Source organism: Oncorhynchus mykiss, chromosome 8 (assembly GCF_013265735.2).
Source record: "Oncorhynchus mykiss isolate Arlee chromosome 8, USDA_OmykA_1.1, whole genome shotgun sequence".
Lineage (NCBI taxonomy): Eukaryota > Metazoa > Chordata > Actinopteri > Salmoniformes > Salmonidae > Oncorhynchus > Oncorhynchus mykiss.
The window spans coordinates 69,149,706-69,166,166 of NC_048572.1; the positions used below are offsets into that span (position 1 = coordinate 69,149,706).

General features: G+C 40.5%; 1 protein-coding gene across 1 annotated transcript; it reads right to left on the reverse strand.

Moving 5' to 3' along the window:
• Positions 1-1,604: 1,604 nt before the first annotated feature.
• Positions 1,605-7,854, reverse strand: igfbp1 (insulin-like growth factor binding protein 1). The gene is made up of 4 exons (NM_001124561.1): positions 7,506-7,854; positions 7,179-7,318; positions 1,874-2,002; positions 1,605-1,721 (listed from the first exon to the last, which is right to left on the reverse strand). Exons 1-4 carry the CDS (start codon positions 7,852-7,854, stop codon positions 1,605-1,607), a joined length of 735 nt encoding a protein of 244 aa, NP_001118033.1.
• Positions 7,855-16,461: the final 8,607 nt, after the last annotated feature.

Below are 16,461 nucleotides of genomic sequence, written 5' to 3' on the forward strand. Positions count from 1 at the left end.
GAGATTCCTTTTCACCTTTTAGCTGTGCCTTGGTTAAAGGTCAATATTCTCTATCCTTGTATCAAAAAAGTGTATTTATAACAAATAAATGCAGTAAAGTTGACACCAGCTTCCATTGCTATGCGATTTACTTTTGTAAGTGTGTTGTCTGAATATGCTGAAGATTTTTAAATGTCCATGATCCTTATTGATGATGCTGAGATTCAGAATACTTTTTGTTCGCAATTATAACTTGGTATCCCTCATAACTATTGCCACTGGAGGTTCTGTTGAGGCTTGCTGCAGAAGTAACCCTGGAAATGTTTTTAATTCCCACCAGGGTTGTCCCCAAAATGGTACCCTGTTCCCTATGTAGTGCACTACTTTTGACCAGGTCTAATAGTAGCGCACTACAGGGAATAGGGTACCATTCTATACCTTACCCAGGAGTCTTTTCTCAGAATTAGTTGAGAACCAAGTGTTCCCACAACCTCTGGGTTAATAAAGCCAGGGGATATACAAGAACCTCTGTTACACGTTTCCTCAGAAATACATACTTCATTTAATGAAGTTACTGGTGTCTTCATTCAACTCTCTCCAAACTTGCCGCGTCCTTTATATGTTCTATGCTACAGAAACATGCTCTAAACACAAACATTGAGGTTAACGTGTTTATTGAAAGCACAAAATTACAACAGAGTAACTAACATAGGCCATAAATGATTTGTAACAAACCAAACAAAAAGTCATAGCAGCATATCTCATCACATATTTCTGACTTGCTGTCAGGAATAGTTTGACATATAATAAATACAGACCTTACATCAAACAAAAGAGAACTTCCTTTCAGACAAATGAAACAATGACCTCACATGAAGAGGGTGGTGTACGTGCAGAGAGTTGGGAGAAAAAAAACTGTCCCAAAAAAAAACATCTGCTAAACCAGAAGACCTGCAGAGACCAGTAGAGGTAGATGAAGACAGAAACTCCCCCAAAACCAAACAGGGGCTTGGATGAGCAGTGATATGTTTGTGCCTTAGCCACCAGATGCATACTTGTGGAACTTTAAGCATTTCCCCAATACCCATTGAGGAAATGTCAATGAGAATACCTTCCGAAACTGTCAACATGTTGAATGAATGAATGGCTGTGTTGTTTCATTTACTGTGCACGGGTCCACCTGGTTGAATGAATCAAAAACAGATTCTGAAGACCCTGAACTGGGTTTGGCAGAGCTGGAGACCTGTGGTCTTCAGAGATGGAGTTATTTAGTCAGAAACACAAATGCATACACTGTTGCCCTATTTACAATCAGAAAATAGGAAACATAAACAATCTAAAAATGACAAATGGTCCATACTTGTAAGCACATACGCGTTTTGAATAAATAAGGTGTGATACGTCACGTAAATAAATTAAGAGTAATTACATTAAAAAAAAAAGTGTGCTTATTTGAATGAGTGTGTATTTATACGTGTTAGTAAAAGACAGTCAGTATATATGATGTGGATGTGTGTAGGTTTGAGGGCACCTACATGTGTGTTTAAGCGGAGTAAAAAAGACTGTATATGTGTCAATACATGTGCATGCATGTGCCTGTGAATGTGGGTCAGAGTGTCCATGATTTAGAGCTCCAGCTGGCACTCTAAGCCGGGTAGATAATTGGACCCCAGAATCTTCTTCCCATTCCAGGAGGACACACACCAACACCTGGCATGGGGTCCCACCAGAGACGACTCACACTAGAACACAACAGAAGAGGGGGCAATATATTCAATGACATGGATCAACTTCACTGCATTGATAAATGTTTTCCTGGTCAGATCACACTATCTACCACTAATGAGCTAATGCTATTGCTAAACAAACCTACAGCTCAGGTGCTATGCCTTACCTGCTTGGCCTTGTAGAAGCCATGTTTGTCACAGTTGGGTAGGTAGAAGTTGGTGAACTTCTCTCCTAGTTCCTGCTGAGAGCTGGTTATCTTGTCCAGAGCTGCATGCAGCTCAATGTGGCAGGGACCCTGGGGACAAGACAAAGAGAACAGTCAACATCTGATACAAAACATACTGTATAATAAACACAGCAAGATGGACATAGAATATGTTATGAAATCAAATCAAACTTTATTTGTCACATGCACCGAATACAACAGGTGTATTTATACCTTCCCCATGAAATGCTTACTTACAAGCCCTTAACCAACAATGCAGTTCAAGAAAGAGTTCAGAAACTATTTAACAAATAAACCAAAGTAACAAATAATAAAAAGTAAAACAATATAGTAACAATAACGAGGCTATATACAGGGGATACCGGTACCGAGTCAGTGTGAGGGGGTACAGGTTAGTCGAGGTAATTTGCACATGTAGGTAGAGGTGAAGTGACTATGCTTAGATAATAAACAGAGCAGCAGCAGTGTAAAAACACATGGGGGGGGGGGGGGGGGGGGGTCAATGTAATAGTCTGGTGGCCATTTGATTAATTGTTCAGCAGTCTTATGGCTTGGGGGTAGAAGCTGTTAAGGAGCTTTTTGGTCCAACACTAAGTTGTTATATCTGACTAAGAACATTCAATTGTCATGTGTTAAAATGCTAAGCAAATTTCATCTCAAGGGAGTAACATTTTCTCACTGAGTCTGGGTGGTTTTTGTTAAAAGGGCAACAGCTTCCTCTGGTGGCTAGGAGCTAAATTGTCTTGAACTCTAAATTAGGTTCTCTCCACTAAGCTACATCTGAAGAAGAAGAAAGTAAGTCCGGGGCCATATAAACCACCTGATTTAGGATCAGCCCTTACGAAAACAGATTGCAGTCAGAGTGCAGTATAACTGCAGTATTCTGCAAATACTGTGTTCAATATACCAGTGTTTTTTTTTTACTACAGTAACAGTGCAGTCTAACTGCAGTTCAATTGCAGTACACTGCAGTTATTCTACAATTACTGCATCCAAAATACCACAGTCGACTGCAGTTGCTGCACTTTTACTGCTGTTTCAATACTCCAATCTTTTTTGTAAGGGAGTTTAGCCTTTTAGATCACAATGAATAAGATTACATGCTGATTCTAGAGCAGAAGCTTGATACATATGTAAGTTGTTCCACCATTACAGTCTGAAGACCTACCGAACTTTGACAGTAAGTCAGATCAGGGACGTGACTTTCACTGGGTGGGTTATGTCCACTCCCTCCCACACATTTTTGTCACCCCCAGATTTATCATTGCAATGTGATACAAAAAGCGGCAACAGTGTGCTTTAGGACCATGCGGACGCCTTCGAGCAGTTGGGTAGGCTGTTTGGAGTGTACAGCCTGCTGGATTTAGGACCTCGTGGACACCACAGAGCGGGCTGACAGGCTGTGTGAAAGCAAAGCTGCTGGAAGGCTGGCTGGACCAGCTTGAGAGAGTTGAGTATAGTTCAGTGTGTATGTTGTTGCACTCTTTCACCGAGTTGTAAAAGCAAGCAGAGCAGAAACTGGTTACTATTTAGGTAAGGTAACTGTTGTTTAACTTAACATATTTTTTTTACTAGTGTTTATTTGCAGTGCTGAGCTAGTATTGTAACTGACATGCAACAATAGCTAATGTTTTATCCCCTCTCGACTGAGATGAATGAATAAGCTATGCTAGCTACCACAGCCAGGTCAGCTCTAGCCTCCAGTTCTGTCAGACAGCGATATGAGGTGGATATTATTATTATGTAACAGCTGTTGTTTGTATGAAAATGTTTTGCAGCCTTTGTTTTGTCCCGTTTCAGAAGTAATTTAACTTGGCTAGCTATCGGCAGTTGATGTACCGTTAGAGAGAGCTTCCAAAAGTTGTCGAAAGTTAGCTATTCTTTTTACCTCAATCAAACGCAAAACCATCGGCCAAACGATTGAATATTGATATTCTGACGTTTTTTTCAGTGCAATGTGAATAAAAATAGTCAGTATGGCAATGTAATGTTAGTTTCCCTAGCTAATTCCCTACTTTTCACACTGGCATAGTAATAAATGGCTCTAACGTTACATGCTTCACTGTCAAGGTGCACAGTAGAGGTCTGCACAGGACTGATTTCTTCATCCCACTTCCACACCTGCTTGCTTTCTGTCCGACTCCCACCCGCTACTGAAAGAACTGGTCCCAAACCCAACCACAGTCCAGCCATTTTCTTTTAGGTGTATGTGATGCAGCTCACTTGCCAGCCATGGTCCCAGCAATTCTGCAACCTATAGGCAATACCAAATGCACAAAAATAACTTAAGAAATAGGTTAAATTACCCGAGATTCTCACATAGCCTAGCACTACAATATAAGGGCCATGTCAGCCAATTTGCTAGATGTAGTTTGAAGAGAGCAGAGTTGGGTGATCAATATTTATGGCTATTTCTAGGCAATGTAGTAAACTATAGCCTAATCATAGGTCTATTTAGGAAGTCAATTTAACTGCCCCCATGCCCATGCATAGGCTACGGCCTACTCTATTTAATTGAGACTACAAGCGCACCTGATTTCGCAGGTGTGGCTACTGAACTGGAAGCAGCAAAAATGATGAGTGGCACTTGCTAAAATTTGGCATTGGCCTATAGGACACAGCCTACCCTTTAGGAGGACCATTTGCAGGCAGAGGCAAATAAATGGGTAATAAATACTTATTGAAAATGAAAAGGTTCAACGCTAGCTCACGACTTAGCCTATGTGCCCGTTATGCCTTTTCCTTTTTAATAATGATTACATTTTTTGATTGTACTTTTGACACGTTTTTTGAACGCCCTCCACTTCTTGCCATTATCAATATTTATTTACAGACACTGTAGTAAACTACAGTCTATGAAATATACTTAACTATAATTATTCACTGCCATGGGATTAACCGCCTATGTAGGCAACCTACTCTATTTCAATGAGACCACACATACTAGGTGCACTTGAACTCTCACGCCCAACTAGGAGGGTTAGACTACTGAAGTTGAAGCAGCAAATTCTGTGTGAATAATGCGAAAAAATATATGCTTTTAATACAACAGGTAGGCTAACGCATGCAAAGCAGAAATAGGACCGTGTCCAAATAATCTGTGAGAACTAAAAAATAATAATTCTGAACCCCACTCCCACTCACAGCTTGAAAAATGCTGACAGCACTGCAATGATCACAGTCAGGAACTGCAGGTCCCGCAGGAATCCCATGGGAATGTACAGTAGCCCTCTAGTGCAGTCAATACACAACACTATGCTCATCATGTCTTAGCAGGATCAGATGGTGACAGTGCTCCCAGCAGGGCCAGACAGCCAGGGAAGACCAGTCTATGGAGCTCAAGTGAATTTTGCAGTATGTTAATAATATCAGTGAATGATACAAAGTTCCATCTTGAATTGATGGGTAGACCTACTGTAGCTATATGACAGCAGCTGAAGATTAAAGTTACAGTCTGGGTTCTGGGAATAATGGTCATTTCAACTATTGAACCATTGATTCTACTCTTGGATAATATAATGAATAAACGTACACTAAGGTAATTATTTGTCATGCCTCATTTTAAGAGGATCAGATGGTGACAGGGGTCTCAGCAGGGTCAGGCAGCCAGGGAAGACACGTCTGTGACAGAGGTGAGGTTAATTTTTGCATATACAACAACTCATTCTCTCTGTGCAGCAAACACTGGACAAGCCAGATGCTATTTTAAGGCAGTCTGACAAACCTCCAAAGTTGATTTTCAAACTGTTTCAAGGGTTGATAGAGGCTTTTCCTGATGACACAAAACATGTCAAACTAAAATGCGAGGAGGATCTGGTAGAAGCTATTGATGATGATGAATGGATACAGATGTGTTAGAATGCCTAGTCATGTTCATATCATCTCAGACATGAATTACTGCAGTTTAAGACCATCCATAGAACGTACTATATGCCAGTGAAACTGAATTAGATGCACTCAGAAATGGCATTCCTCTCCTGGGGGTTTAAAACACACATATTTGCATATTTTATGGACTTGTGAAGGCTGCATGGCTGAATTCTGGTGAAGAGTATGTTCTTTTGTCTCAGCATGTCTACAGATTCTCCCGTCTCACTGTTGATACCGGAGACTTTTCTGAAAAACTGTGTATCCAAGCATTTATACTGGCTAAGAAATGAATTGACATTAATTGGAAGGTCGGTTATCCTCCTACAATGTCAAGTTATGTATCACTAGATTTGATTTATTACAAGATTAAGGGCATGATGGGCAACTTTCATAAGGACTGGATGCCTTATATGGAATACAGTACAACTAAAGGAGTCTGTGTTGAAAAGATACCCACCTCAGGGGAGATACCTATTTATTCCCTAGCTGCTGGGCTGCTCAGTCCTAGCCCTGGGGTCTGTCGTCCTGTGGGTTGTCACGTTGTCACTCCTAATACTACCAAAACCAATTAGTGAAACATTCCTAAGATCCTAAAGCTGAGTGGGGTGCGTTGGGTTGGGGCGCTGCAGGGTGATGGTCCCCTAGGGACAGGACAGGGCAACCCAGCTATATAGTGTGCAAATAAAAAGAGCTCTACAGTATTATTAGTCCTAGGAGATTAATTATATGGAGGATTTGCTGTTTCTGTGTGTTAATGTATATTTGAGGTGTATGTCAGGTTTTTTTTTGCTTCATTTTTTGTTTCCAAACCTTTCTTTTTGGGAATTAAACTAAATTAAAAGTGTGACCTGAGAAGGAAATTGTGTTGGGAAAAGAGTTGAGTTATTGACTAGATTGGTTGGGGTGGCAGCTCGGTCTGTCTGGTCGGTCTGGCTGAAATTTGATACCGAGGATGTCTTAATAAAGACAATCAAAGTATTTTTTCAAGAGTTGTTCATTTGTTAGGCTACTGGTTAAAGGTGCAACACAATATTTATTATTGAATTACCTTTGATCTAGTTCTGTCTTATTAACCACATAAACATGTATTATTGAATTACCTTTGATCAAGTTCAGTCTTATTAACCACATAAACATATTTATTAAGGATCTCTTACCTAGCTTGATGACTGTGGGCATGTTTGCTTACTTTTTGTTATAGACTGGATTGTGTAAAATTGCAGGAAATTAGCTTTAGATAGCCTGGTGGAGAGTCAGGGGGTCCTCCCCCAGATTTTGGGGGCTATGTCCCCCCCCCCCCCCCACTTCTAAAACCAAAGTGTGTTGCCCACTTCTAAAACCAAAAACCCTGCTTCAGATTGAACACTGTGCATACCTGTTCCTCCAGTTTCTTGCGGATGGTGTTGACCTTGGCCTTGATGCTCTCCTGAGCACCCTCATTTTTGGTGTCAAAGGGGGTGTTGAGTCCCAGGAAGTAGGCTAGGGAGCTGTGGTCTGGCACCCCTTCTACTTTCTCTGTGGATTAGAGAGAGAAATTAGTGGGTAGGTACACCATGTTTTACATAAGTTTAGATTCTATCCTTTTGATTATGTTGTCAAAAAAGGTTTAATTTGTAGATTGTCCAACATCTTTATAAATAAGTAATAGCTGAAGGAAGGAATCAATGAATGAAAAACAAAAAGGACAAAAAGCAGAGTCTACCTTGTCCCTGGTCCTCAGTGCAGATGGCCTGTCCTCTGGTGAGGGAGTGGAGGGGTCTAGGATCCCCAGCTCTTGGGCTGCATTTTAACCCCTGAGCACAGTGGGCCGTGTATACCCCACAGGAGGCCCCCTTCTCCAGGGCACATGCCATGCAGCAGCCACAGCCTGGCTCCCTGAGAACCTGCTTACAGTCTGGGGAGATGGCCGGGCATTCATCCAGCTTCTCCTGGGTACAGGGGGCACAGCGAATAGGCTCCGGGCCCACCACAGGGGAAGACTGGGCCAGAGTGGTCAGGAGGGACAATGACATCGCCGCCAGCAGGGTCAACTTCTTATATAATCCAAGCATCTCGAATCTTCAGGTGTAGAAAGCCACTAAAATCTACAGTCAGGTGTAGATGTGAATTTTCTTCAAGTGCGGTCTTTAATCTTCAAGTGTAGTTTTTGCTTAGTCCTCAAGTACTTATGAGAAGCACAATATACTGTAGATAGGCATCTATAGGTTTCCTTCTTTCTTTCTGAACTGAATTCTCAGAACAAAGGAGTTGCAGTATTTATACAGAGCTCTGACCCTCAGGGAGGTTAATGTTTGAACCAGTGACTCCAGATATTAAACATTTTGGCTAGACAGCGCAGGACCAGCATTAGCTGTATTGGGTGGGTTGACCTCTGGTAGAGTGTGTAGATCTGAACTGGGGTTCACTGAAGCTGCCTGCCTGCCCTGTCATCAATATTTACTCTGGGACGAGGAGTGATTGTACAAGGTGATGTTGGAAAACATTGCAAAATCAATTCGTTGTTTTTTTGGTTTTGACCCCTCGATCGTTCATACTGTACATACTGTATGATGTGGGGGACAAACTAATAATGGATTGATGTTAAGTTGTGCATTGAGATTCATCCTTTGGTACATGACTTACCTAAGGGTCAGAAGTTATAGGTCAGTCATGAACTGGATATAATTTGATTCTACTCTACTTTCATAAACCATATGTGTTGTTCAGCCCATGTGGTGGACTAGGGGTCATCTGCAGGGCACATACACATGATCATCCCATCAGTTACATAACCATGCAACCATGACATGTTTGTCTGGAGAATGTCTTTTTTAATTGGTCACTTCCTGGTGTAGTATTAGTTAACCACACTTTATCTACGGTTAACACTGAACACCTCTACACCCCTCCCCCATACCTTGACACACTGTTTCTCTGTGCCTCTATGATACCTCATGTTTTTCATCGCATGATGAAGCATGGTGACTTTGTGCAATGACTGGACTATTAGTCAGTGTCTCGAGACACCAACTGAAACTACCTTGTCATATGTGGATACTGGAAGGTTGTTGGGTCATTCCACGAAACAAGTTCAATATTGCATTTAACAAGCATGTTATATTAAATTAAGTGCCCTTTGATATAGACCACATGTAAAATTCAATAAATCAGACTTGCTAAAGTGCCATAATTCTGTATATTGGCATGTCCCTCTGTGACTTCTAACACGTACACCCTGTTACCCATAGATTAACCTAAAGTATCAGACGTAAAAGAAAATGCCTGAGCGGAGTTCCTACATTCTGTTTTCAGGGTTTTTTTCCAACTCCGCTAAGTCTACCCATAGATAGACAGGCTAGAATTATTTTAACAATAAAACATTTTTTTGAAGCTTGCATTAAATTGCCGCTCACTGATGCACACACACACACAAGTTTCCATCCATCCTTTCATAAGGGAAATTATGGCTGATTTGAGATGAAATCATCAACCCTGTTACTTTATTTTGCACTTATTGATAGTAAGAGCCTATCGGAATAGTTTTTACAGAGTTACACTACCCAAAAGGGACTCATTTTATGGAACGACCCTGTTATTTTCCCAGTCTGATGAAATGCTGGCCTTGGTAAACACAATTGGTACATTGGAGGTGTACCCTGGATAACGTCCAGATAACCTTTATTCATGTTCTTGAATCAGACACATGTATTTCTCTTGCATTGTATTGCTTTAATGACACACAGTATGTATCATCTTGCAATGATTTATTGGATGCCATTTAGTCATGTTGCAAGCCTACTCAACAACCAGCTCATGTGTTGTAGCCTCCTCAATGTTGTGCATCAAATTCACCAGCCATTGTGGGAAAATATCCTCCTATAGGGATATAGTGAAGTGAGTATCATGGACAAAATTATCAAAATGTGTGTTTGATCATTATAATTGAATGTACTTTTGATGTACAGTACCAGTCAAAAGTTTGGAAACAGTCATTCAACGGTTTTTCTTTATTTGTACTATTTTCTCTAATAGTGAAGACATCAACACTACAAAATAACACATATGGTATCATATAGTAACCGAAAATAGTGTTATACAAATCAAAATATAGCCACCCTTTGCCTTAATGACAGCATTGCGCACTCTTGGCATTCTCTCAACCACCTTCATAAGGACTGCTAAGTGCAAACCAGATGGGATGGCGTATTGCTGCAGAATGCTGTGGTAGCCATGCTGGTTAAGTGGGCCTTGAATTCTAAGTAAATCACCCCCACACCATCACACCTCCTCCTCCATGCGTCACGGTGGATTTCCACTGGTCTAATGTCCATTGCTCATGCCTCTTGGCCCAAGCACGTCTCTTATTATTGGTGTCCTTAACTAGTGGTTTCTCTGCAGAAATTCAACCATGTAGGCCTGATTCACACAGTCTCCTCTGAACAGTTCATGTTGAGATGTGTCTATTACTTGAACTCTGAAGTATTTATTTGGGCTGCAATTTCTGAATTTCTGAGGCTGGTAACTAATGAACGTATCCTCTGCAGCAGAGGTAACTCTAGGTCTTCCTTTCCTGTGGCTGTCCTATACAGAGCCAGTTTCATCATAGCGCTTGATGGTTTTTGTGACTGCACTTGAAACATTCAATGTTCTTGAACTGTTCAGGATTGTCGTGTCTTTGGCTATGCCGGATTAAGTGATATGACATGCTATTCTATAAAATAATTTCTCGGTAATTAATATTACCAAATTTAGCTAATCATGTAAATGTAATTAACTAGAGAGTCGGGGCACCACAAAATAATATTTCTGGAGCTGTTAACTTCCGAATAAACTCTTAAAGATCTAGTAATATTTTACATCAATAGCAGTCAATATTAATTTTCACCTTAATTCAGTCTCACCTGAAAGTTGTAAATTCTTGGTTATCTTCACGAACCCTGGCCAACAAGTTGAATCAGCAATACAAAAATTGGGTTTCATTATTTATTTACTAAATACCTAACTAATCACACAGAATTACATATACACAGAATTAATCATACCTTGATTGCAAATGACGTCAAAGGAAAACGTCCCTAGCGGGCGGAACAGATATGACAGCTGGTTACACAAAAGAAAAGGGCTGGGTTTGAGTGAAAGAGCGGGAAGACTGAGGACCAAAGGAAGAAGCTGTGCTATTGTAAACACAGTATTTTATGCATTCTAAATTACCGCCCATTTGGAAAAGGAAAATGCAATAAATATTTACTCTGAGCTGCGCTTTGGTAGGTTGGTGGTAGATGGAAGTCCGTGTTTCCAAACCGAGTCCTTTGAAGAATGTCTCTGGTGGTCAATTGGATACATTGTAGTAACGTCGTTGTGTGCTAGACGGGTACTCTGTCTGTTCCTTCCTAACCCTCGTTTGCAGCTGCTGTTGCTAACTCAACGGCTAGGAGGTATCACTTCTGTAATGAATAAGAGTTCAAAGTTCATACCATTCGCAACCAAAGCTCATGCTGATGTTGGCTTCGTTCTGTAGTTACTATCTGAACCATTCTGACATCGGACCGTCGTCCTCACATCCTCGGAACAGAAGGTTACATTTTCGTCAAGGCTTTATATAGTGGAGCGAGAAGGGTGTGTCTGGAAAGTTTTATAGCCCATGTCTCTTCACAGGGGCAGGCCACTGATTGAGCAGAGCCCTAACCTTATGAAAACCCAAATCTCTCATTTGGAAGCTAAAATTACATTTAATCTTTTCACCCATAATTTTATATTCAAACATTTAAATTGAACAACAATTCCATGTGACTCCGATAACTACAATGTGCAGACTTTCCACTGTAGAGTTTATGTCATCCTATCATTGATGATAATGTCCCAGATGACAACTGAACTGACATCATATTCATTAAGTACCACCGCATATGTTCAATTGGTCGGATTACCAGAATATAGTTCATTTCCCCCCCACCTTCTGATGTTCCCAGAATCTCTATTTTAACCAAGGGGTTTTCAAATTTCACATCAGTAGGGTAGAGAGGAAAAAGGGGGGAAGAGGTATTTATGCCTGTCATAAACCTACCTCCAGGCCAATGTCATGACAGGACTGACTGACCTTCTTGTCTTAAAGTAATGATGGACTGTCGTTTCTCTTTGCTTATACTTATTTGATCTGTTCTTGCCATAATATGGTATTTTACCAAATAGGGCTATCTTCTGTATACCACCCCTACCTTGTGACAACACAACTGATTGACTCAAACACATTGAGGAAAGAAATTCCACAAATTAACGTTTAACAATGCACACCTGTTAATTGAAATGCATTCCAGGTGACTACCTCATGAAGCTGATTGAGAGAATGCCAAGAGTGTGCAAAGTTGTTAAAGGAAAAGGGTGGCTACTTTGAAGAATCTAAAATATGAAATATCTTTGAAACACTTTTTTGGTTACTATATGACTCCATATGTTGTATGTTGTTTGTACATGTGTTTTTACATAGTTTTGATGTCTTCACAATTATTCTACAATGTAAATTTTTTAAAAATAAAAAACAAAAATGAAAAAAGGAAAGCTCTTGAATGAGTAGGTGTGTCCAAACTTTTGACTGGTAATGTACATGTATTTTGTTTGTCCAGACCATCATTACTAAAGGCTTATTATTGATACTCACTACAGTTGGCACCTTTCTCCGTCCCCTAGGCCCTCTCTTCTTCTGTGGTGGTGGTAGCTCGTCCTTCCATCTCCTCTTCTGTTGTGGTGTTGGTAGCTCTTCATCTGACGATGACCAGGAGAGTCTCCTTGTATGAGATGTTTGTTTCACTCTTCTGTTGATGGTTAGCTGGGGCTGAAATGTAAATACTTGCATTAAACATCAACAAAAATATAAAGTGAGAAGATGAGTTGGGAGAACAGGCTACTTCCCACTGGGCACATACTGGTTAAATCAACGTTGTTTCCACATAATTTCAATGTAATTACGTTGAACAAAAATGGAATAGGCGTTGAATTGACGTCTGTGCCCAATTGGGTTACCTCTACTTCCGGATGAACGCCATCCACTTCCCCATCAGCCTTTGCTCTGCGTTTCCTAGGGAGTGTGAACCCTGGTGGGGTGATCTCCTCCCCAAGGTCACTTGTGGCCTGGGTGATATTTGGATATGGTAGAGAGAGATGGTAGATCTCCACCTGTGCAGCACTACTCTGGTCCAGAGAACGAGACTGCCGGCTTGGCCTCCACACCTTCAGTGGAGGCTCTTCCTCTTCTTTCTCCTGATCATCCACCATCTGCTCTTTTTTCTCTTCCTCATCCTCCTCCTCTTCCTGGATAGGTTCTAGCTGCTGTATCGTTAGTTTTAGTAAATACAGTGGCTTGCAAAAGTATTCAACCCCTCCTATTTTGTTGCCTTAGACCCTGGAATTAAAATAGATTTTTGGGGGTGTTTGGATAATTTGATTTACACAACATGCCTACAACTTTGAAGATGTAAAATATTTGTTTATTTTGAAACAAACAAGAAATAAGACAATAAAACAAACTTGAGGATGCATAATCATTCACCCCACCAAAGTCAATACTTTGTAGAGCCACCTTTTGCAGCAATTACAGCTGCAAGTCTCTTGGGGTATGTCTATCAGCTTGGCACATCTAGCCACTGGGATTTTTGCCCATTCTTCAAGGCAAACTGCTCCAGCGCCTTCATGTTGGATGGGTTCCGCTGGTGTACAGCAATCTTTAAGTCATACCACAGATTCTCAATTGGATTGAGGTCTGGGCTTTGACTAGACCATTCCAAGACTTTTAAATGTTTCCCCTTAAACCACTCAAGTGTTGCTTTAGCAGTATGCTCAGGGTAATAGTGCTGCTGGTATGTGAACCTCCATCCAAGCATCAAATCTCTGGAAGACTGAAACAGGTTTCCCTCAATTTAGTACCATCCTTCATTCCTTCAATTTTGACCAGTTTCCAGTCCCTGCCAATGAAAAACATTGGAGCTTTGCAGCTCCTTCAGGGTTATCTTTGGTGTCTTTGTTGCCCCCATTGCCTGGTCTGAGTTTTGGTGGGCAGCCCTCTCTTGGCAGGTTTGTTGTAGTGTCATATTCTTTCCATTTTTTTAAATAATGGATTTAAATCCATCCTTCTTATATTTTTTTATAACCCAAACCTGATCTGTACTTCTCCACAACTGTGTCCCTGACCTGTTTGGAGAGATCCTTGGTCTTCATGGTGCCACTTGCTTAGTGGTGTTGCAGACTCTGGGACCTTTCAGAACAGGTGTATATATATATTGAGATCATGTGACAGTTAAATTAAGTCCACCTGTGTGCAAACTAACTAATTATGTGACTTTTGAAGGTAATTGGTTGCACCAGATCTTATCTAGTAGCTTCATAGCAAAGGGGGGTGAATACATATGCACAAACCACTTTTCCATTTTTTGAAACAAGTCATTATCATTTCACTTTGTTAATTTGAACTATTTTGTCTATGTCCATTACATGAAATCCAAATAAAAATCAATTTAAATTACAGATTGTAATGCAACAAAATAAGAAAAACACCAAGGGGGAAGAATACTTATGCAAGGCACTGTGTATCATGTGAATCTGATTCACTTTACAGGGTTAGATAGAATAGAGTTGAAGACAGAAGTTTACATACACTTAGGTTGGAATCATTTAAACTTGTTTTTCTACCACTCCACAAATGTCTTGTTAACAAACTATAGTTTTGGGAAGTTGGTTAGGACATCTACTTTGTGCATGGCACAAGTAATTTCTCAAACTATTGTTTGCAGACAGATTATTTCACTGTATCACAATTCCAGTGGCTCAGAAGTTTACATACACTAAGTTGACTGTGCCTTTAAACAGCTTGGAACGTTCCAGAAGGTGATGTCATGGCTTTAGAGAGGCTTCAGAGAGGCTAATTGACATAATTTGAGTCAATTGGAGGTGTACCTGTGGATGTACTTCAAGGCCTACCTTCAAACTCAGTGCCTCTTTGCTTGACATCATGGGGAAATCAAAAGAAATCAGTCAAGACCTCAGAAAATAAATTGTAGACCGCAAGTCTGGTTCATCCTTGGGAGCAATTTCCAAACGCCTGAGGGTACCACGGTCATCTGTACAAACAATAGTACGCAAGTATAAACACCATGTGACCCCGCAGCCATCATACCGCTCATGAAGGAGACGCGTTCTCTCCCCCAGAGATGAACGTACTTTGGTGTGAAAAGTGCAAATCAATCCCAGAACAATAGCAAAGGACCTTGTTTAGAAACAGGTACAAAAGTTTGTATGTCCACAGTAAAACGAGTCCCATATCGACATAACCTGAAAGGCCACTCAGCAAGGAAGAAGCCATTGCTCCAAAACCGCCATAAAAAAGCTAGACTACGGTTTACAACTGCACATGGGGACAAAGATGGTACTTTCTGGAGAAATGTCCTCTGTTCTGATGAAGCAAAAATAGAACTGTTTCCCCATAATGACCATCGTTATGTTCGGAGAAAAAGGGGGAGGCTTGCAAGTTGAAGAACACCATCCCAACTGTGAAGGACGGGGTGGCAGGATCATGTTGTGGGGGTGCTTTGCTGCAGGAGGGACTGGAGCACTTCACAAAATAGATGGCATCATGAGGCAGGAAAATTGTGGATATATGGAAGAAAAATCAAGACACCAGTCAGGAAGTTAAAGCTTGGTCCCAAACGGACAATGACCCCAAGAATACTTTACCTCTTGAAGCTAGAGGGCACAATTTTTATGTTTGGAAAAATAACGTTCCCAAAGTAAACAGCCTATTTCTCAGGACCAGATGCTAGAATATGCATATAATTGACAGATTAGGATAGAAAACACTCTAAAGTTTCCAAAACTGTCAAAATATTGTCTGTGAGTATAACAGAACTGATATTGCAGGCGAGACCCTGAAGAAAATCCAATCAGGAAGTGCCTCTTATTTTGAAACCCTTCTGTTCCTATGCATGCCTATCCTCCATTTAAAGGGATATCAACCAGATTCATTTTTCTCTGGGTTCTCTAAGGTGTCAGTCTTTAGACAGTTTCGGGCTTTCATTTTGAAAAATTAGCGTGAAAGATCACATTGCTTAAGTGGATAGGTGGGGACTCTCAGAGTGAGTTTTTGCACTACAGAGTAAAGCCGCCATTGTTCCTCCCGCTGTTATTGAAAAACCTACACACTCGGTTGATATATTATCGAATATATATTTTAAAAACTACCTGAGGAATGATTATAAAAAACATTTGACATGTTTCTGTGGACATTATGAAGACTATTTGGAATTTCTGTCTGCGTTGTCGTGACCGCTCTTTCCTGTGGATTTCTGAACATAACGCGACAAACAAACGTCGGTATTTGGGGTATACAAATAATCTTTATGGAACAAAAGGAACATTTGTTGTGTAACTGGGAGTCTCGTGAGTGAAAACATCCAAAGATCAAAGGTAAACGGTTCATTTGATTGCTTTTCGTGACCAAGCTTCCTGATGCTAAGTGTACATAATGCTATGCTATCGATAAATTTACAAACACTTGGATTTCTTTCGCTGTAAAGCATAATTTCAAAATCTGAGACGACAGGTGGATTAACAAAAGGCTAAACTGTGTTTTGCAATATTGCACTTGTGATTTCATGAATATGAATATTTTTGTTGTAATATTATTTGACTGTTGC